We start from the raw sequence: 23,255 nt of genomic DNA on the forward strand, positions 1-23,255 counted from the left end.
CCTCCTGCTGAACGTTAACAATTTCACAGAGCATCAGCGTCAGACAAAGCTACTCTGCGGCCAGGATGGATCAAGACAAAAAACAAGACTTCTCTATAATCGTACTGAACACGGACAAATTGTGAACACTGTCCAAGCCACAAAAATGACCAAACATTCCCCATCCTGGCTAATACAGGTGACTGCTGCTTCTTTACCCATCACAGCTCTAGCCTCATTTCACTCCGTCTGCCCTCTAGGTGAGATTTATTAATCATGGAATTGCTCCCCTTCTTGACAGCACCCAATCCAGAGCAAAGCCCTGCTTCCTTGAACTCTCTCCAAATCACCTAACGCAAGCCAAATCCTATAATAAATCCCTTCTAACATCCTCTCAGACACCCCACAGTTCCGCCCGCAGTGTGTGTTTTTTCTCACTGCAATGAGTTAACAAGCTCAACTTTGATCAACCATGAGTGTGCTCCCCGTAGTCTCTGGTTGGAGGGCACTGACTGAGATGGCAGTACTAGGCTGGTGGCAGTGGGAATGGAGGAAAGACATTTCCAGGTAAGGATGAAAAGAACTAGCAACAGACAATTAAGGGGGAAAAAGGTCAAGACTCATACACCACTTGGAATATTGAATTATTATGAACTTAGAGTGGATCTAGTTAAAATAGTTCACTTTTTATAGACGGCATAAAAGATAAAGACAGAAAAATATTTAGTCGGCAATTTAGAGATTAAGTAATAATAATGTCTGGATCCCACTTTCAAAGATTCTGACTTAACAGATCTGGAGTGTAGGCTGAGCATCAGGACATTACAGATCTCCCCCAGGTGGTTCCAACGTGCAGCCAGTCAAGAATCACTACTGTAGAGAGTGCTCACGGCTGGGAGAAAAAAGGAAAAGCAATGGAAAGGGTGAAAAGAGACCCAAGGAATTACTGGCACAAAAGCGAAAATGAAAAAACTGGCTGGAAGACCAAACAGGATTCCAAGATACAGAGTAATGAAAATGATGAAGGGGCCACTGCACTTAACAAATGATACATCAGATAGGAATGCGAAGATAGGTTTAGATGACTGGGAAACACGGTCAGCTGGTAAAGACAATATTCTGCGTTAGCAACATCTTCAAGCAGGAGACCTTCAGTCCTCTGAGGCTGCCTGCATTACAGCTACACCTACTACTACAAATAGATATAATCGTGTACAGCCTGTTGTAATTGTGTACAAATAGAGGTAGACTCCTCCAGCCACTTCTCCTACCTGGTGTTCCCACACTGCCACCTAGTGGGTCAGAATGGCAAGAAGCTGACTACAACTGGAAATTATTTCTAGGTCGCTGTGGACTCACTCACTTGGTTACAAGGCAGGTGGAAAAGAACCTGAATTCAAGAGTTTGATCTCAGGGTTTTCCTCTGTTTATTTACAGCAGGAGGCAGGCTTAAGGTACAGGGTTTCTTTTAAGGGTGGTTAAAATGTTCTAAGATTGTGGTGATGGCTGCTTAACATTTTGATATACTTAATACCACTGAATTATACTTAACGCCACAGTTTAAAATGGATAAAATGGTCTTTTATGTTACTTTATGTCACTTTAAATGGATATGGTATATGAATCACATCTCAGTAGAGCTGTTATAAAAAAGGATGAAGAGGCAGCAAGTACAGAAATGATCTCGACAACTGCAGAAGTTTTTAAAGGATGTCAGAAATCATTCAATCCCTTTATTTCAAGCCCTCTTCATTTCAAAAAAGGTAAAATTGAGGCTCAGAGAATTAAATTACTTACCTTCCATAGACAGTGGAACCTAATCCCCTCAAAAGGGAACTGTCACCTTATTTAATAACCTTATCCGAAGAAGCTGATCTTCCTTAATCCTGGTCCTCAACAGAATTATCTTTTGCTGCCTAATTTGTTACCTGGAGATCTCACCCACACCAGTGACTTCAAATAGCAGTACTATCATTACTATTAGTATTATAATCCAGCACTTCAAGTTCAGAACCCTGCCCTCATCATTCACTCCTCCCTCGCCTGATAATCAGTCAACGAATGCGGTCAACTCTTCTCTCAAAAAGACTTGCTTTATTGCCAGACTCTCCATGACCCTCCTAACTCTGGCCTTCATTACTTCAAACTTAGAGTAAAACAAATTTTCTCTTGCCTGGAATTCCCATCTTCGGTCTTTCCACATCTCTCCCCAGTCACATTCACCCAATCAGTACCCCTGCACTAATATTCACACTGTGACTCAAAAATCTTTATGAGCTCCTTGATATCTAGAAATCAAAGCTCATATTCTTTAGCCTGACCATCAAGACCTTATGTATTCCAGAATTTATTCCAACCCTACCCCCTCTAACTTTCTACACAACACGCCAGTGCAGTCAAAATGGTCTGCTAGGGAATCTATATGCATCTCCCCATCAGGGATTCCCCCATAATTACTGTCTATGCCACTTATGTATACTATTAACCAGTTTGCCTTTTCCTTTCCTGAAGGTTCTCAATTCACGCTATGCATCAGCTTTACCTATGGAACTTTAAAGACGTGGCCCAGACATCTGGATATTTTTCAAAATTCCACAGGTAAATCTGTACCAAGAGTGAAAACCAATGATACAGACTTTAAGAAGGTCTTTTGTAAAATGGTTAAGTTTTCAGTACCTAAGCTGAGTATCCAACATTATACAGTCAAAGAATAAAAAATTGCCCAGAGACTGTTGCCTAAATACTCAAGCCTTCTTTTATTGATCACCTGTACAACATAAATCTTTCTAATTAACATCTATTTCCTAACAAGAGGTAAACACAGTAGCTGAAAAGTGCTAACAAGAATTAAATTTTGATATACTCATCAAATTCATTTGTGAGAAACATCACAACCATTCAAATTAAAAATTCAACTTAATACGTGCTTGTCCTACATATGACAATCATTTAAATGTGAACAGAACATGCTAATGTAATATCCAGTTTGAAATTCAACAGAATTATTTATGGATAGCATTAAGTAGCTTGACTGAACCCAGCTGTGACAATCTCACCTTCGCCCTTGAATACAGAGATGCAGAGAAGGAAGTCAGTTAAGATGAAAAAGAAATATAGTAGTTGTCAACCCAGACTACACATTACAATAACCTGGGGAGCTTTAAAATTTCTGTGTTCAAGCCACACTACGAACCAATTAAAACAGAATCTCCGGTGGGACCCATGCATCACTATTTGTTAAAGCTGCTCAGGTGCTCCCAGTGTGTAGCCAACGTTGAGAACGTATGAATCAGAAGAGACTCTCCCACAGAGAAATGTGAAGATCAGAATTGTTTAGAGCCAAAGAGCGAAAAAGTCCCAAAAAGCAGGGAGTACTTCATAAGTAAGTTGCTTCCGCTTATTACTTCATGGATAATTTTTATGTATTAAGGGTATGTGCCTTTTTATGTTGCAAAGATTTTCCTGAGTTTCTTGGCTTTCCCATTATAAGATAGTTCTTTGACATACAGATGTTTAACTTTTATGAAGTTAAATCTGTTGATCTATCAATCTCTCTTTACCCCTCATGCATTTTATCTTATCATTTTTGCCTCGATGGCCAACAACAGAGAACGCCATACATTATGACTCTCAACCAGAGTAATGAATATAAAAAAGAATCAATACTAACCTAGGACTATAAATGCCTTTAAATGTTTAAAATTACACATGAATAGGCCGTGTGTATAACAGTAAAATGACAACAAGCCAACTCTGAAAAGGATACCTTCTTGGTTTTACTGCATTTAAACAAGTAAAATAATGCCTTTATTCGACAATTTTTACTTATAAAAGGAAACATCTAAGGTGTTTATCACATGGGTTATGTGCCTTTTCAGGAACTGTTCAGACACACAGCTGTGCTGCCGGGAAAGCCATTATTTCAGTTCTAAGATTAGAATGATATAAAGACAATGTTATTTCACTGTCACATTTATTGTTTTAATCCTAACAAGTAACTACTATAGCAAAAACTAGGGAAGAAATCATTTACACAAAATCTTCATAGTAATAAATCCCATTATAAATAGATCAGCAAGCAAAATCTTTCCCCCGGATCACTAGAAATTCAAGTTTGACTACCAGTTTCAAACATCAGTTTTTGATTAATTTTTTTTTCTTTAATAGAAGTACTGGGGATTGAACCCAGGACCTTGCACATGCTAAAGGATGAGATCTACCACTGAACTATACCTTCTCCCTAAGTTTTTGACTCTCAATGTGAATAACATGGTCATTATTAATAAGGCACTGTTACCATGTCAGTTTGTCCAGTGCTCTTTCATTATGGTGAGTTTTATATAGATATTTATGACAAAATTTGACTTGGGGATTTCTTTGCTTCAAATTCAAAACAAGTTATGGTAAATGTGAGAGGTCGAGGACAGTTTGGGAAGGAGGGTCATGAAGATGATCACTCAGGGATATTAAGTTTTTGGTTTTTGGTTTTTTTTTAACTGAAGCAGTCAGTTGCAATAATAGCTGAAAACCAAGTCACTCCCTATTTGGAAAAATGTTTGTGTGCTTTTCATGACATTGTCCACCAGAGGGAGTTATCACATCTAACCAAGACTTAGTGGGGAACTCCCAGATGGATGGAAAGGAGAAATCACCTAAAACTTAATCTGCAAAAATTTTAGATGTAGCATATGTAGATTTGAAAGTAAAATAAAATTACAGAATTCCCCAAAATAATCTCAAAGGAAATATTTATTCAGTAACTGGGCTGCTGGAAACTTGAAGTTTAAAAGTACTTAGAGAAATCAATTTGTCTCAGCTTAATGTAAATACCACTGACCCAGATATCCTGAGATTATGTGCAGCAAATGTATACTCTGATTCAGTAAGTCTGTGGTACAGCATAAGACACTGCATTGCTCACAAGCTCCCAGTTGATAATGATGCCCAGATCCACAGACCACATTTGGAGTAGGAAGAACTGAATGACGTGAACTGAATTTCCAAACCTACATGTTTAATTCACATAAAGTTAGGGAACAGACTGGTAAGGAGTGGGGCCCTAAATGTGAGATGCAAATGTCTGGGCAGATACCCATGAAACTTGGTACTCTGAACTCCTAAGTGATGCTGAACTGTCTTAAGCAGTAAAAGCACTCTGAAGAGGTTGGTCTCCCTTTGCTGAAGAAGCTGCAAAGGCCTCCCCTATGCTAAGTGCCTTTCTGAGGACTACTGATCCTCCCCAGAACTACGCTCACCACCTCTGAGAGTTTCTAGGTAAGGTGAGAGTGGATACCATAATAGCAGCCAAAACAGTTACCAGAAAAATGTGAACTATGGAGATCTCTGACATAGTCTAATTAATCTAGGTGACCCTAGAACTGAAATAGATAGGCAAACTATTATAGTCTTCCTTGATTAGTGTAAGTGGAGAAGCTCTAAGTCTGGTAAACAGAAGTATGACTTCATTCATCAAAAATAAAGTGCTGTGGTCCCTCTACCAATTCCCAGATTTGAGCCATTTCACAGACCCAGAGTCCCTTGAATGAATGGAAGGTCAAGTCCCCTTGAAGAACTCTACCACACGGTCAAATATGGATAATAGAAATTTTCCTCCTAGGCTTCCCAAAAGAAAGATCTACAGTCATTCACAAGGATGACTTTGCACTAGGGAAGAGGATATAACCAGACTTTGGGGAGATTACTAGACATTGACTCTTAACTAAAGTTAGTTACTGAAGACCCAAAATACCATTGTGGTCCAACCTCTCAGGAATACGAGCTTATGCAAGTCAGGGGAATCCATGGGGTTTGGGTCAGATTCATCTCAAAGTGGGTTTAGTAAGCCCCCAAGTCCACCCTGCATTATATTCTCCAGTTCCAGAAAGCATAGTTGGAATAGTCAACGACTGTCAGAACCCCCTCTTGTTCCCCTACCCATAGAGTAATGGCTATTACAGTCTAAAATAAGTCCAAGTGGAAGCCACTTGAACTGCCTTTCCCTACTCAAACAATAAACCAAAACAAACACTGCATTTCCAGCAGGTGTAATGCTATCATCAGTGACCTGTGAAATGCAAAGGCGGTGATTACTCCCACATCCTCATTTAACTTGCCTGGATGGTCAGTGTAAAAGACAGACGGATCCTGGAGAATGACAGTGGATTACAGGATATCAAAGTTATAGAATATCAAATGGAGAATGTAATTCAGCTGTAAAAAGAATGAAATCGCCCAAAGACAGGTAACAGGATTTTGTTTACACCTTTTGGGAGAGGGTTAGTAGTTCTGGTTGTGTGAAGGGTGGTGGGGTGGGAGAGCGAGCTTGCATTTGTCACTTAAGTATAGTTAAATGAGGTGTGTACAGTTGACAAGGGATGAACTGTGGTGGCTTTTGCAGTTTATCAACGTAGCAAACTGGAACTACATTTCCCAAAATTCCCTCTCTGTATGATTCTAGGTTAAGGTTGGCCACAAAAGACACGGGTGAGATTTGGAAGGCAGAGCGCACCAAGTGTCATTACATTCTGATAGTGTATGTAAGGTGCCAGGTACTGTTGCAACTTGTGTGCACTGTCACGATCTAATGGGTTGCCTTGTTGACCTAGGGCAGGAGCCAGGCCCTCTCCACCTGCTGGAGATAAAGCATACTTGTACAGCCCGATAGAGCTGTATCTCTCCCTGAATCTTCTCCAGAGCGTGCGGCCTAGTACATGAACAGCTCTGTAGCAAACTGCATTAGCAATTTCTGCAGGCCACCACTGTCACTGAGGGGGGAGGCAGTGACACAAAGACACAGATTCCAATTGTTGTGATTAGTTCCCACAGGATTCCAATTTGTTCTTGCTTTCTCCCACTTGATGTCAGCTCATCTTCCTGCCAGCTCTGCTGACTTATAGTGTCTTCAGGCCCATCACATAATGCAGAAAAAATCCTAAGACTCTCCACAGAATAAGAAAATGTCTTTGGCAGAACTCAACACCTATTCTTAATTTACAACTCTTGAGAAAACAGAAACGGATGGGTACTTCCTCAACATGGTAAAACATGTATCTCAGTCCTAAAACTAGCATCTCAATTAATAAGGAACACCACAAGAAAGCCAACTATCTCCACTACTTATGAACACTGTTCTGGAGCCATGACTCAAAGTAATTAGCCCAGAAATAACACTCAGAGGCATAAAACTTGAAAAAGAATTAGCCTAGAAAGTAATTAGCCTAGAAAGAACATATAGAGGCATAAAAATGGAAAAACAAGCAACATATTTGAAGATGACATAAGACTACTCCTAGAAATTAAATTACCTATAATTCTCTATAATTAAAACAGTATGGTACCTATGCATAAATAGACATATAAACCAATGGAATGGAGTAGAAAGTCAAGATTTAGATTCAATTAGTATATGATCTAGAATATAATCACCAGAGCAAATCACTGGGACAAAAATAATCTTCCTAAAAAAAACGGTCAGAGAAGCAAGATGGCAGAGTAGGACGCTTGCAGCTCACCCTCTCCCACAAATACACCAGAACTGACATCTACGGACCTACTCAGCCGACAGAACATCGCCCTCTTCAAAAGACAAAGACATCAAAAATCTGGTAGGAGAAAAGGAAAAAAGAAAGAAGAAAAAGCAGAACAGTGCAGGACCAATTTCGCAGGGAGGGAGCGACAAAGGAGGACTGGTGCTCGTTTGCTGGGTCTCCCCTCCCCAACGAAGAGGCCAGCGGACGAAGGGGGAGCCTCCGAGGCTCAGATCTGCCCCAAGCACCCCTTGACCGACAGAACTGAGTTAAACAGGCACAAAGTGTCCCCGCGACACCCAGCCCGAGATGCGAGCCAGCAGCTGGGGCCGGGACAGGCCAGGCGAGCCGGGCGGAGGACTGGGACGCCTGCACTGATGCAGCCTCGGGGGACTGCAGGGTGCTGCGTGCTGTGGCTGGGAGGGAATACAGAGCAGAACAACCTCGGTCCCCCATACACTGCGAAAAAAGCAAAGCAACAAGGCTGGTGTGCCCTGGGGGGAGGGGCACCGTAGTCTTGGTCTCCTCAGACCTGTGCCACCATTACTGGTGCTTCTCGTGAGAAGAGAGGCAGGGCACAGCCACAGCCGCCATCTCCTCCAGTGTGCAGCGCCCGGGCTGGGGCAGGACTGAGACCTGAATCCGCACCCGGGGGCTCCACAACCTCCTAGGCAGGACTGAGACTTGTTTACAGCCCGAGGCAGATAGGATCTTTCTGCAGTGGCACCTCAGAGAACTTGCGCTAAGACTAACAAGGAGCTGAGATTTTGCAAGCCTGCCCTCGGAGCACCGACCTGAGGCAGAGTGGGCAGCTGCACAGGGTGAAAACACAAAGACCTCTTGATAAAATCATTAAGAGCACACCATCTCCAGGAAAACTAGATAACTGATACTCCTTATGCCACAGTGCCAGAGAAATATGAGCAATATGAAGCAGAGGAACCATTCCCAATTAAAAGATCAAGAGAAATCCCCTGAAAGCACAATCAAGGAAATAGATATTGATGGCCTACTAGATCAAGATTTCAAAAAAGGACTGATCAAAGTACTGAAGGAACTAAAAGAAATGGTGTTTAGAGATATAAAATATGTCAAAATGAAATAGAAGCTATAAAGAAGAACCAAGTAGAGTTAGTAAACTCATTTGCTGACATGAGAGCTGACCTAAAAGGCTGTACAAAGCAGGCTAAATAATGCAGAGGAACAAATAAGTGACCTAGAAGACAGGACAACAGAAAACATCCAATCAGAACAGCTGAGAGAAAAACAAATAAAAACAATGAAAACAATATAAGGGACCTATGGGATAATATAAAGCATGCCAATCTATGCATAAGAGGGATTCCAGAAGTGGAATAAAGAACAAAGGGGATTGAAAAGGTATTTGAAGAAATCATGACTGAAAACTTCTCAAACCTAAAGGAATCAGATATCCAAGTACAGGAGGCTCAGAGGGTCCCAAGCAGGAAGAACCCACACAGACCCACACCAAGACATATCATCATCAAGAGGGCCAGAGTCAAGGATAAAGAAATGATTCTAAAGGCAGCAAGAGAATAACAAAGAATGAGTTACAGCCCTCAAGGCTCTCAGCTGATTTCTCTACACAAACACTACAGGCCAGAAGGGAGTGGCAAGATATATTCAAAGTCCTGAAAGAAAAAAAGATGCTGCCTAGGATACTCTGTCCAGCAAGGCTATCCTTTAGAAGGAGAGATATAGAACTTCACAGACAAGCAAAAACTAAAAGAGTTTAGCAACACTAAACCCATGCTGAAAGAAATATTGACAGGCCTACTCTAAATAGAAAAGAAGCAGGATGCTACAAAAATGAGAAACTCATAACTGGAAAGGAGATAACTGCCATGAATTACAAAAAGAATAAACATAAAATTGTAAAAGAAGACATGTAAATCATTAAGAGTGGGAGAGGGAAGCAAGGAAAGCCACTGTGGAAAACAGCATGGAGATTCCTCAAAAGACTAGGAACAGACTTACCATGTGACCCAGGAATCCTGCTCCTGGGCATATGTCCAGAAGGAATCCTACTTCAAAATGACACCTGCACCCCAATGTTCATAGCAGCATTATTTACAATAGCCAAGACATGAAAGCAGCCTAGATGACCATCAACAGATGACTAAATAAAGAAGTGGTATATTTATACAATGGAATACTATTCAGCCATAAAAACTGACAATATAACGCCATTTGCAGCAACATGGATGTTACTGGAGTATGTCATTCTAAGTGAAGTAAGCCAGAAAGAGAAAGAAAAATACCATATGAGATCGCCTATATGAGGAATCTAAAAAACAAAACATAAATACAAAACAGAAACAGACTCACAGACATAGAATACAAACTTGTGGTTGCCAAGGGGGCGGGGGGTGGGAAGGGGCAGACTGGAATTTTAAAATGCAGAATAGACGAACAAGATTATACTGTATAGCACAGGGGAAAATATACAAGATCTTGTGGTAGCTCATAGCGAAAAAAAAATGTGACAATGAATATATGTATGTTCATGTATGACTGAAAAATTGCGCTCTACACTAGAATTTGACACAACATTGTAAAATGACTATTACTCAATAAAAAAAATTAAAAATTAAAAAAGTGATTGGACAGCTGGATAGCCATTTGAAAAAGATAAAATTAGATCCATTCCTTATACCATACATAAGAATAAATTCAAATGAATCAGAGATCTAAATGTAAAGATTTAAAGTATACAAGTTCTAGAAGAAAACATGGGTGAATTACTCTATCACAAGCAAAGTTAAAAGACAAATGACAATCTGAAAATATTTGCAATACTTATCAAACATAAACAGACTAACATATCTCTAACATATTTTTTAAAGTTTTAATTTTGGAGGGAAAAAGAACAGAAGTCTTACAGAAAACCAGGAAAAATATATACAGACAATTCACAGAGAGATATAAACATGGCCTTTAAACATATGAAAAGATATTTAAGTTTACTGATAGTACAATTTAAACGCAAATCAAAGCTATACTGAGATACCACTTCTCACCCATTGGAGTGGCAAAAATTCAAAAGTCTGACAACACATTCAGTCTGCAAAGCTGAGGGAAACAAGCACTCTCAGACATTGCTATGGGAAATGTAAAATGGCACCACCCCACACAGGGATTTTCACTTTGAACTAGCAATCTTCTACGAATTTACCCTGAATACACATCTGCAACAATATGAAAATACCTAAATGCAAAATTATTCATTACAGCACTATTCACAGTTGCAAAATACTGGAAATTATCTAAATGTCCAAGCATAAGAAATTAGAAACTATGTTACATATATAAAATGCAGTATTATGGAGGTAGAAAAACAAAGATCCCTATAAATATGATATGGAATGATTTCCAGTAGATTTTTTAAGTGAAGAAAGCAAGTGCAAAAGAGCAAATGCAGTAGGCTAACTTTTGTGTAAGAATGGAAAATTTTAAAGCACACAAGTATTTGCTTATATTTACAAAAAAGAAAGAAGATAAACCAGAAAACAATGAACTTGGTTACCTACTAGGGATGAGAGTGGGGAATAGTGTGAATATGGGAGGGGCTGACACTTCTCTTTTTTTTATAGTGTGAGTTTGGGAAGCCTGTGAATGTTCCACATATTCAAAATACAAAATTAAATCAAAAAGGATTGGGGAGAAAAACTAAAACTGAACGCAAAGCGAAACAAATGAACTCAACTGTATTTCTAATGAATACCAATAAATACACTGAAGGTAAACAAGAAAATATAAAATGAACAGTATTTAACTATATATTCTCAGTCTTTGGCAGAGTAGAGGGGAAGGGGAAACTGCAAACAAATTCTGTACTGTTTTAAATAGGATCTTTTTGATAATGATGTGAGCAAAACAATTCTGCAGCAATTTTAGATGATATACAGAGTTGAACAAATGAGTAAATAGGTTGAGGTTTTTAAACGCCAGAGTTCTCACTGAGGAAGAAAGGATACACAATTATGGACTGAGGAGAGGCAAGAAAGAACCCTGAGGAGACAAATCTGAATTGAAAGTACTGATGTGAACTCATGACTTCTAAAATATGTGTATGTATATTTGCATGGACCCGCATAATTCCCAACTCTGTCCCCTGAAAGAGTCGAAGAACAAAGACATCCCAGTGGCAGTGAACACATCTAGCGCTAAGACCTTGGTCTCTAATATTACTTCTCAATTAATTAAAAAAAAAAAAGGAATCCTCTGAGAAATACTGATTCCAGGGTTTTGGCAGGATGGATACAGGAATGAGTCTGGAACATTTGTTACGTCAGAAAAGGAAAGAAGTGCTTATAAAAAGAGAGAGAGAAAAGAAAAAAGGAAAAGAAAGAAGAAAAGGAAAAAGAGAAGAGCAAAGAAGAAAAAAGGAAAGAAAAGAAAAGTTCAGGGTGTATCACAAGGACACAGGACCCACCTTGAAAGGTTTCACATTAAAAAAATCTGGGACAGTTTGAGTACCAAAATAATTAGGTACATAATTAATAATAAACCGTTGAAAAAATGGAAATTCATGAGTCCATACTCATAATAACGAGATAAACAATAAGGAAGGAGGCTTACAATGTCTCCCCACAGACTGGCTGTGGGGAGCAACAGTGCACAGTGTAAAAACAGAACAACAGCTTGACTGGGTGATCACCTGAACACCATCAATGGAAGGACCATGTAAACCTCCAGATGTGATACCCCAAATAAGGAATGTTCTGTTAAAAAGAAAAAAAGTCAGTGTTAGATATGACAAAGAAAAACTGTAGGAAAATTCCAGATTTAAGGCGGCCAAAGACAAGACACTTAAATGCAACACTGGACCCCAGAAGGGACCCTGTACTGAAAGGAATAAAATATGCTATGAAGAGCATTACTGGGTCACTTGATAAAACTGAAATACAGATAATATTGTAGCAATGTTAAACTTACTGAAGTTTATATGTATGATAGCATCCTTATTCCCTGAATGCACAAATTAAAGTGTTTACGAATATATGCAACCAGGATATAAGGGCCAGGATATATGGAATTTACATATTCAGAAAGAAGAAAGTGTGGGTGGTGGACAAAGACAGGGGCTCAAGAGAGGATGGAAAGGAGAGACTGTGCAAATGAGGTCAAATGTTATCTTAATCTGGGTAGAGGGTACACTGATTTTTGGGGTACTATTCTTGTTCTTGCCATTTTTCTATAAATATGAAATAATTTCAAATAAATGTTTTTTAATGTTTTAAATTATGCTGGGAAGGGGTTAGACTTTTTCAATGAATGTAGCTAGACAAGCACATAACTACTTCAGACATCAAAATGATGGTACATCTAAAGGTACATGTTCAAAATGATCTTTAAAATAACTCCAGGTACTCATTTCATATTTTCTGCACACATAATACTAAAACTAACTTCCGGTCCAAGATATATAAAAGAGAAGACAGGAACTCAGGAATCATTTAAACATTTGATTATGTGTGTGTAGTCTCTAATTCCTTTTCACCTTACTCAGTGCTATTTCAGGATGCTCAAAATATCTACTGGGTAAGTGCTTACATGAGTACTCAGTGGGCTGTAAGTTTACCCCTTCATTTTTTTGCTCCTCATGTGTGACCAGCGGATGAGCAGCTTTCGCACCAGCGAGGAGTTTGTTAGAAATGCAGAATCTCACACCCAAGCCAGACCTTTTTGAATCAGAAGCTGCACTTTAACAAGATCTTCCGGTGATTCTTACGCACATTAAAGGTAAAAAAAGGACTCCTTTAAATGACTTAACAGAGATTTACTTCTAGCTCCTACTAAATCTGGTGCACACAGGGCAATTCCCCAGAGCAGCGCTCTCCTCTGCCATGACTCATCCTTCTTGTTTTCTCTACCTCAACTCTCGGCCTCCACAGCTATCAAGGCAAGGTAAGAAGGGAGCAGGCAATATGGTACTGGATATTTTATGGCAGACCTGAAAATGGCTGTGTAACCTCTAGCCCACACTCCACTAGCCAAAACTGAGTCACAGGGTCCCAGTCCAACTGCAAGAAGGCTTGGAAATGTAGTTATCTTGTGTGCCCTCTGAGGAAAATGGATAAAGTGTATTAATGGATACCGTAATGTCTCAGACACACCAAGGAAAAGCTGAATAACCAACCAGGCTTGAGCAAAGTCAGAACAAGGAGAATTATAAAGACCACTAACAGAAGTTCTACTTCTCTCAGTTCAAATTCTAATGCCAATGGCCAACCAGTGAACTGGCTTACATTTTATCAAGAGGTTCAGGAGGTCCTGGGTTCAATCCCCAGTACCTCCATTAAAAAAAAAAAAACTCTTTAAAAAAAAAGAGGCTCAAACTTGGTCTAATCAGTTGGCAAGTCAAAAAAATAAAATAAAATAAAAAAAGGAAAAGACAGATGTAAACTGGCAAGCATTTCAAAGGCATCTTCACCCAAACAGCACCACTCTTATATTCAGTTCTAAATGAAACACTTTCTCAAAGTTTATAACAGATCTCTAACTACAAAAAATGACAGAAGCTTTGAAAAAAACAAAATATATAAAGTACAAAGGGGTATCCTCCCAACTCCAAGTCCCATTCTCCAGAAATAATCATATTAGAATTCTGGAGTGTTCTTCTAGACCTTTTCACATATATTCAAAGATTTTATTTAAAATGCATATATTGTTCTACAACTTTATTCACTCAGTAAAATGTCACTGACATCTATCCACACGTGTATAAACAGATCCACTTTCATCTTCATAGCTACGTGGTACTCTACAACATGGCTACACTGTAATTTTACCAGTTCCTATACATGGACATTAAAACTTTCTTTTTAAAATTACCAAAATGCTATGCCAAGTATACTTGTGCATAATTTTTAAGAGCTGTAAAGGGGTCCTGTGACTGAAGTTTGACAACTACTGACCTATGAAATCAGCTACCTCAAATGATGACGTAAGTTAAGAGCAGTCAAACCACTGGTACTAGCCCGCTGCTTCAATTCTCTTTCTGTGAAGGTCAGAGGCCACCTTGTGAGGAATACAATGGCTTTACAGGAGGTTTCAGTAGGTCTCAGAGATGGTAGTACAGATAGAAAAGACAAATCCAAGTAGAAGAAAAAAATGAGTATTCCAATGAGAGCAAATCAGTGATTCTTTCATGACAAAAGGGTCTAGAACAAAAACCTGACACAGTTGGCTGGCTGGCTGGCTGTTCCCAATCATGTGTCGCCATTCCAGGAACTCAGGATCCCTTATTACTGGTAGCAAACTGCAAACTCTGTACCAGAAGAAGCCACAATGGCCGTGGTGAGAGCAAGCGTGCACTGTTGAGTTCTGGGCACCAGCCTCCATCCCTATCCCCATGGTTGCTCTGTTCTTGAGCCCTTGAACAAGCACCAGGCTGTCTGAAGGAGAACTCACTACTTTCCACAAAACAGCTCATCCTGTCTGATTAACAACGTCCTGTGTTGTGGCTCTCACATGGACCAAAAGTTTTCAGCCTATGGCTCTGCCATACAGCCCTTTCCCAAACCTCCCTGCAGAAGAAAAGGAAGAAGCAAAAGAAGCAAGAATCATATAACTCCCACTTAGAGAGAAAAATGGAAGTCACATGCATAGAGTCCTTTTCTAACCCACAGCATTATCAATCCTTCTGCTGTATTTTATTCTAAGTCGTTAACCCTCCAGTAAACCCACTAGCCATTGCCCAGGAATCTGCAAATCCTGACTTCCAGGCAGCTCTCAAGGTTTTACCCTTTGAGAGTATTGCACTAGTCTTCCGAAATTCAGAGCCCAATTCCCCAGGAAAAGTCTGTAACATTAGAGCAGTTCACTTGCACCTGGTGCTGGTAAATTTCACAAAGTCAACTGTAAACCCAAACAATGCCTTTTATTCACTGTTTGAACAGAAGTGAGGGCCTCTCAGTCTCCACTTGGCTCTTTCTAGTCAGCCCTTAAACCCTGGGTTAGAAAGCCAATGTGAAAATTCTGCTTTTGTTGAAACTATTTATTCCAATGCCTAACATTCCTGGTAACATCGCTTATTTAGATGACTCATCTAACACCTCAGCTTCTCAGATTCCAGATAATTTCAACATTTATTTTCTTATTCCCTCCCTCAGCCACTTTCTGCCCTACTCTAAACCCTGTTGCACCAAATTATACACTACTTGTACGGCCTCAACTCATCCCACCCTCTGACTACTCCACCATTTCTTTAAGCACATCAGGTCCTCTAATCCACTGATTCTATCACATTTCACTGTCCATCACCTTCCTCATGACCTCAGTGCCTAGCTGAGAAATATGGTCTATGATTACACCCATCCTTGCCCCTAAACTTCAACTTCCTTCTGCCTCTCTCCATCCATCATACTAAGTGGGCAGTCCTCGGTAAACCCAATTCTCACAGATGACCACTGGGAGAGAAAAAAGCACTACCCTGCTACCTGCTCCCACTTTAAATAAATAAACACAAGTTTTAAGCGGACCCTCAGCACTTCTCAGCAATCCTACAATATCTTACCATGCATTTCACTTTTCTCTCCTAAAAGAGTATTTCAAACCTTTTCCTAAGACTGTGTCACTCAGCAGCCACTTCCCTAGTTGTCCTCAAATTCTGCAATCACTTCTGTTACCTCCTCCAGCAAATCTTCTTCTTGCAGGCAGTGACTTAAACTCAACCAATCCAGGACAGCCACTGAGAACTCTGAATCAGAGCTAACATCACAAAGAAGCATGGTTGAGAAAGCAACTTCCCAGCAATACTGCGTTTCCTAAGCAGTAGTGGCAGCAGCAGTGGGGCCAAATATAGCAGAAGCAGTAAGGTTCAGTGTCATGGTACTGATGGTACCTGCTGCAGAACCGAGCATCACCAGGTAAGCATCAGGAGTGCTGCGCCTCCCAGGTCCCAACCTCAACTATTTCTAAAGTGCGATTCTACCTGTGGAATCCTCCTTGGTTCCTGCCCATTTTCAGAGCCGGGCTTCCTCCAGATTTTAAAACAATGCTGAGAACTCCCTAATACTCTTTCATGAAATTCCTTTTACTTAAATCATTATAGTTCTTGCTAACAAGAAAAATGAGTGATAGCAGTAATGAAATATTACAGTAAGTCAAGAAGTATCCAACACACAAAGGGATGGGTTTGTGCAGTCTATTTTGGAAAACAAACAATAGCATGTGTCTTATGACTCAAGTTCAGCTCCTACAATCCAATCAATAATTTGTCATCACGTATTCATTACAAAACTTTTGTATTCCAACTACTAAATAACTTGGCAGTCTGGTTTTATCTGCAAGATGACTCCCATTTTCTTCATCAGTTAATGTTACAGGACTCTAGAAACTGCAAGTTCTCTGTTTTGGACTACATTCACACTCTAGATACACCCCTCAAAGCATTTATCAGGATGAAGACCCCAGCGTTCTCTAATTTGCTTTAATGAGAATTAAATATCTATAACTTTCAATGTCGAGGCCTTCAGCATTTGATTCCTTGAAAGAAATGGATTGTTTTCAACCACAGTTTAGAAAAACTTCGAAGTATTATCTACTCAATGGACTTTCTTGTTGTTGCTACTACCTCAGGAAGCAACAAATACAATTAAGTAACTTTAAAATACGAAATTAAATAAATTCTATTATGCACCAAATAAGAACATAGTAATATTAATAGTCAAGCTACTGATTTGATCTTTGCACTTACCCCCTCAACTCCATCCACCCTCAATCCCGAGTTAACAGGTCTGGAAGATCAGTCATGGAAAAAAAATCATCCCACCCATCTCAGAGCTCTTCCTTGACATATAAGAGGAGCTTAATATCATTTGTTGCTTGAATGCAATTCCTATGATTGTGCATATGTATAACATATTTCCACAAATTGCTTTTGCATAGCACTTACCATGTGCCTGGTGTTTCCAGACTTATAAAAAAACTTTCACGTGATTTCTTGCTTCTGTATAGGTGGTTAAAAGTTAGACCTGCCCGCAGAGCCATTAAATACAAAGCACACCAGGGAACCTCAATAACTTTTGCTCCTACAGCACAGTATTGCATCTCTATTCGAGCCCTTCTCGCACACTGTAATTAATTCTTTCTCACTTACCTGCTCCTTAAGAATTCTTAGGGGTGTCCCGTTCATCTTCGTATCCCCAAGCCAAACAGAACCTGGACCGCGAAGTCATCCGTAAGACCAAGATTCTTTCGCGTCCTGCAAGCCCGGTTCTCACCTGCGCGGCCTCAGCTGAACCTAATTTACATTATTCCTAGTCCCACTCCCCTCCTCCCCCACCAACTGTGATTTTCACAGCTGCAACAAATGAAGCTTGTTGCCCAGGGCACAGAGTTTTTTGTTCCCCAGTAAAATTACCCAAGGCCGAACGCTTCCCCTTAATTCTGCTCCACCGGCTCTCCTCAATACCTACTGCAAGGAGGTGGGGTGGTAGAGGGTCCAGCTCCGCAGGGCAGAGTTGCAGAGGCTGAGACCGGGGTCCCTTCAACCCGCGCCGCGGCAGCCCAGGGGACAGCCAGGCGGAGTCCGCCGAGAGCTGCGCGTCTGGGGGAGTGTGGGGCTAGGCACCCGGACAGCACACCGGGACCCTGTGGCAGTCACCGCCAGGGAGAAACCCGGGGAGGAATGCCCCCTTCCCACGCCCTCAGCACCCCGGACCCCCCACTGCTCCGGGCTCAGGTGGGCGAGGGTGCTCCGTACATACCCGAGGAGGCAGCGGTCGCAGACAACGCCACGACTTCCCTTGCAAACCGTGTACGCCAGAGGATCCGAGCGGAAGAGCAGCTCTCCGGGACGCAGCGACACCAAAGCGCGCAGCCCGTTTCCCCTGTCGGTGGTGCTGAACTTCTCCACCTTCGGCTCCATCCTCTCAGAGCCCAGCACCTCAAGCGTCTGCCGCGTCCCGCAGCCGGCGTCTTCACGGGCTGCCGGGAGCCGCGCGCCTGCGCCCTGCGCGCACGTACGCCCGAGGGGCGGGGCGGGCGCGCTGGGCCTCTGAGCATGCCCAGATGGAGGCCCGCGGGAGTCCGCGCGGGCGCTTGCGAGGTCTCTGGCCGTTTCTCGGGCTTCCTCTGACGCGCCTGCCTAAGGCTGCTGTGCGAGGAGTGGCGGTGTTTTTTCTTTCCCCTCCAGCATTTTATTATGGCAGTTGTAATGCAGGTAGAAAGTTGAAATCACAGTGCAGTGAACACCTGTATATCCTCCATCTAGATCAAACTATTCTTAGCATTTTGCCGTTTCTGCTCATTTTCTTCTTGTATGTGTGTGCGTGTGTGTGTATAATTTGCTGAACCACCTGAAAGTAAGTTGTGTTGAACCATTTGAAAGTTGCAAACATCATAACACATCACAACTAATACTTTACAACACAACGTATCATAATTAAAACCATAACATACATTTTCTCAGAATAAGGGTACTATCCTACAAAACTAGATTATCATCTAAGAAAATCATTGTGTAATAGTAAGCAAAAAAATACTCATTTATGGCTTTGGTAACTTAAAAGGGGGGGGGTGTCCAGTCGAAGGTCATGCATTTTCTTTTTCATGACATTGGTTCTTTCAAGATTCCAAGCTTGCAAAATGTTCCACATTCTGTATTTGCCAATTGATTTCTCCTGGTGTCATTTCACTTATTCTTGGATTCCTTGTATTTCCTGTAAACTTCAGGCTAGATCTAGATGCTAGAATGTAGAGGTTTAATTTGATTCAAGTTCGGTTTTTTTTTTAGCAAAAACACGCTGCAGATTACATTGTTCACTTCATAATGCTTCAGATCATACCTGAGTGTGCATATTGTCTGGTGTCCACTGTTAATAAAGCTAAATTTGATCGGTTGGTTAAACTAGTGGCTACTAAAATTCTTCATTGTAAACTTACTTCTTGCAATTAGTAGGTAATCTGTGAGGTGATATTCTGGCACTGTAAGAGTAGCCTGATTCTCACAACCTGGAAAGGCAGACTTTTGGCACTTCCTGAAGTAGTCTAGAAGTAGTTTTGGTGTAGTGGAAAGAGTAGTGGGTGAGGATTTCAAAGAAACAGATTTGAGTCCCGATTCTGCTGTGTGACCTTCGGCAATTTTTCCAAGCCTGTTTATTAACTTTATAATGAAGATAATAATACCTTACAGAGAGATGACAATATATCCTATGAAAGTATTCTGAAAAAATTTTAAGTAACCATACAAATGTAAGGAATCATTATTCTGACTTAAAACTTTTAAGTGTGTAAGTATAGAATAATACCTGAGCATTCACCAATATTACTAGTATAATCTCATACTAGGGCTTAGCATTAAGCATAATACATAGAAGGAACTCAAAAATTGTTTACTGAACTAAATAACATGTCCTAAGGAGTTCCAGAGAACCAGAGTCTAATTCTACCATAGAATATCCCCAAGTACTAAAGAGTGTGAAAAGAGTTTTCATGGAAAACATTATGCTAGACTCCATACTCACAGATGGGATGACCCAGCGGTTCCAGCTAGCCAGACATGACCCATTTCCTCTAAAGTATTTCTTCTTCTCCCTCCCCAGACCCAGAAAGCCAACTGCCCAGGTCTTAGAAGAATGTCTCACTCCTGCACTCTAACTTTCTCCTAGTCTGTGTACCTATATGTTTCTCATTTCCCACTGGTTGGAACTTGGCTGTAGGGCTGGTAGTGAGCCATCTCCTGCCATAAAGAAAAAAGCAATATCCCAGAAATTTATGAAATGAAAATGGAAGAGTCCTACACCCCTGATTGTTTACTTGGTTGGACATTTCTATGGGAGAGACAGCTTGTTTAAATAACTCTTATTTTGGCCTGTGTTAAAGAAACAGTACCAATGTCATCATCTTCCTGTCTCTTTTGTAGCTAAAGTGCAACACCTGGGCTCTGCCCATCAAGCCAACCCATTGCAGAGGTGTCGAGGCCTTAGGAGCTCTGGTTGTTAGCAACTACTTTGAAATGCACCAAAAATAAGATGGATTAATGGATAGATAAAGGAATGGATAAATGGATAGATACGTAGTAAAGCTAGTATAGTAAAATGTTAAAGACAGATTCTAGGTGGTGATATACAGTGCTCACTATAAATTCTTTCAATTTTAGTATGTTTAAAAATATTCATAATAAAATCTTGAGGAGAAAATACCATCATCTGACCTTAAAAATTATTCTAGTACTCTCATAAATGTTTTTGTTGCTGTTTGGGTGTTTGTGTCTAGAGTTGGTTTGTTTAATTCAGATTCCAAATGAAGTTTACAGGTGGCATTTGGCAAATATATGTCTTTGTTATTTTTCTTTGTTCCTCGCTCATTGTCATTGCTGGGGTACAACAGGCAAGAGATGCCTGGAACAAGGGTCAAATTCTTTCATCAGAGTCAGGAGAAGTTAGGGACTCTCATCAAGCTGCTTATACCAGAAGACATGATCATGCTTCCAAAAAAGCTCAGTGTCCAAGAGGCTGTGGCAGGAAATCTTATTTGGGACCATATATGGCAACAGAGATTCAAAACATTTGATCTCAGAAGCAGACATCTGGCATCAGGAATTTCCATCAGCAGGTACCTACAAGAGTGAGGGACAAGTTCAGGGGTGCAAACGCCCATCTTCCTGTTCTCTTTAATGATGATTTGCTCATAATTAGCATGCAGAGATTTGACAGATGAGTGAATAGTAGGGTCTCAGTCCCTGTTCTCGTAGGTTGTTGCTCCCATGAATCTGAGTGTAGTGCTGTGTGCCTGTGAGCAATGCACCCACAAGAAAAGGCATGAGCCCCTCAACTGAAGGTTCAAGCCACACAAAGAAGGTAGAATTTCAGTTACTGAGATGCTATGTGAAGCTGTTAGGTAGTTTAGAGAGAAATGAGCACTGGGCAGGGGAAGAGAAAGGGGAAAGGAACAATCCAGAAATTTTTACTTTCTCTAAATGAGGGCCAGTAAAAGAAGCCTGTTAAAACCAAAACACCGCAGCTGGGGAAAAAAAAAAAAAACACTGCAGCTGAACCTGCCCAAAAGGGGATGGGCGTGCCAGAGCTCAGGGACCTGAGTTGTCAATCAATCACGAAACTAGGATATAAAAACAGGAAAAACAAAAGAGCGGCGCCATTTTTCCTCTCTTGGATTGGCCTACTCCCAATTCTCGGGAGTGTATTATCTTTTACTTTTTCACTTCACTAATAAAAATCTTGCTTATATCACGCTTTCTGTCTCTCGTCAAAAATCTTTTTTTTGGGTGACTAAGAGCCGAGGAAATTCTTGTTTCCCTTTTCCCGGTAACAAAGCCACAGTAACTTGATTTTGAGCCACAGAATGTAAAGTTGGAATGACTTAATATTTCCTGATTAGAGTGTTGGGTACTGAAACTGGTATAGAGGTTGGGTCTTTGGGCCCCAACTATGAGGAAGAAGAAGGCTTCAAGAATTGGAAAGTAGCCAACTCTATGCACAGCATTTTTCTTACCAAACAGGTCACCAACTGTCCCTTGCTTGGCCTGGTGGACAGAGGCTAAGGAAACTTCATAATTAGAGTCCCTCACTTGAAAAGCCCCCTTCCAAGGCCCTCAGTTTTCCTCAGTTAACAAAGGAAGGAAGCAGTAGTCTCAGGTATGTGGAAGCCATGGAGCCCTGCCAGTCATCTTCTATTCCGTGGTGGTAGTCTTGAGACTGTCAGCACTACCTCCACAACCACATCTTTGACCCCCAAAGAGAAAGATCTAAATGAGTCATTGTTCAGGATCACTATAATCCAGGCTTCACTCACCAACCCAAGACAAAACTGGCAGAGGTGGGGTTCAGGGAGTGGGGAGGACCATACTTCAAGGACTTGGCTGAGCTGGCCCTGTGACAGTGTAGAGGTAGATAAAAGCTCCAAGGGTCTCTCCCTTAGGCGAGAAGCACCACCAGTGCAGGACAATGCAGAGGAATTTAGAGACATGAATCACCAATTAGTTGAGAGGCTGAAAGAAGAAATTTTAAGCTATTAATAATAAAAAACAAATTCCAATCAACCTTGTTGAAAGAAAGACTAAATTATCTTTTCACTCTTTCTATAGAAACCAATGATAAAATTGGCTTGCTCTCTGGGCTCAGAGCTAGTTTATGGCAACATGGCTAAATGCACTAAGAAGGTCAGAAAAATGGGTAAATACTGGACCATTATGGTGCCTCCCTCAGGAAAATGGCCAAGAAAACTGAAATCAGCCAGACCACCAAGTACACTTGTTCCTTCTGTGGCAAAGCCAAGAAGGGATGAGCTATGAGGACCCGGCACTGTGGTTCCTGCATGAATAGTAGCTGGTGTGCCTGGACCTGCAATACTACTTCCACCCTCACGGTAAAGTCTGCCATCAGAGGACTGAAGGAATTGAAAGTCCAGTAGAAGCTCCACCATCTGAAACACTGCTAGCTTATAAATAAATAGGTTAATTTGTGTAACAACAACAAATTGTTGTCTTGTGAAGAAATGACTGAAGACAGTATGCAGCCAAAAAATGCAGGAAAAAAGGGTATCACGGGGCTCTATCATAGTTAATAATAACATATGTTATTTTTTCTGGATTTTTTGATGTTTGTGGTATTTATCAGCTTTTAAAAATTTATAATTTTGTTGTAATTTATTTTCTCATTCCAAATATTCCCTTTTGTACTTAAATTTGTATTCACTGTTTTGTATCCTTTTTCTTAAAAGATGTCCCTCACTACCCAAAAGAACTGAAAGCAGAACTCCAAG

General features: G+C 40.7%; 1 protein-coding gene and 1 pseudogene across 1 annotated transcript in view; one reads left to right on the forward strand and one right to left on the reverse strand.

Annotated features, from left to right (window-relative positions):
- Positions 1-18,494, reverse strand: part of SMYD3 (SET and MYND domain containing 3) — a 550,148-nt gene extending 531,654 nt beyond the window's left edge. Inside the window, exon 1 of the mRNA XM_015234799.3 lies at positions 18,242-18,494. Within this exon, the coding sequence (XP_015090285.2) occupies positions 18,242-18,402 (161 nt within the window). The 5' untranslated portion in view covers positions 18,403-18,494. The remainder of the gene's footprint in view (positions 1-18,241) is intronic.
- A 4,138-nt stretch (positions 18,495-22,632) lies between these two features.
- On the forward strand, positions 22,633-22,904 carry LOC116285214 (large ribosomal subunit protein eL43-like; annotated as a pseudogene).
- Positions 22,905-23,255: the final 351 nt, after the last annotated feature.

Source organism: Vicugna pacos, chromosome 23 (assembly GCF_048564905.1).
Source record: "Vicugna pacos chromosome 23, VicPac4, whole genome shotgun sequence".
Classification (NCBI taxonomy): domain Eukaryota; kingdom Metazoa; phylum Chordata; class Mammalia; order Artiodactyla; family Camelidae; genus Vicugna; species Vicugna pacos.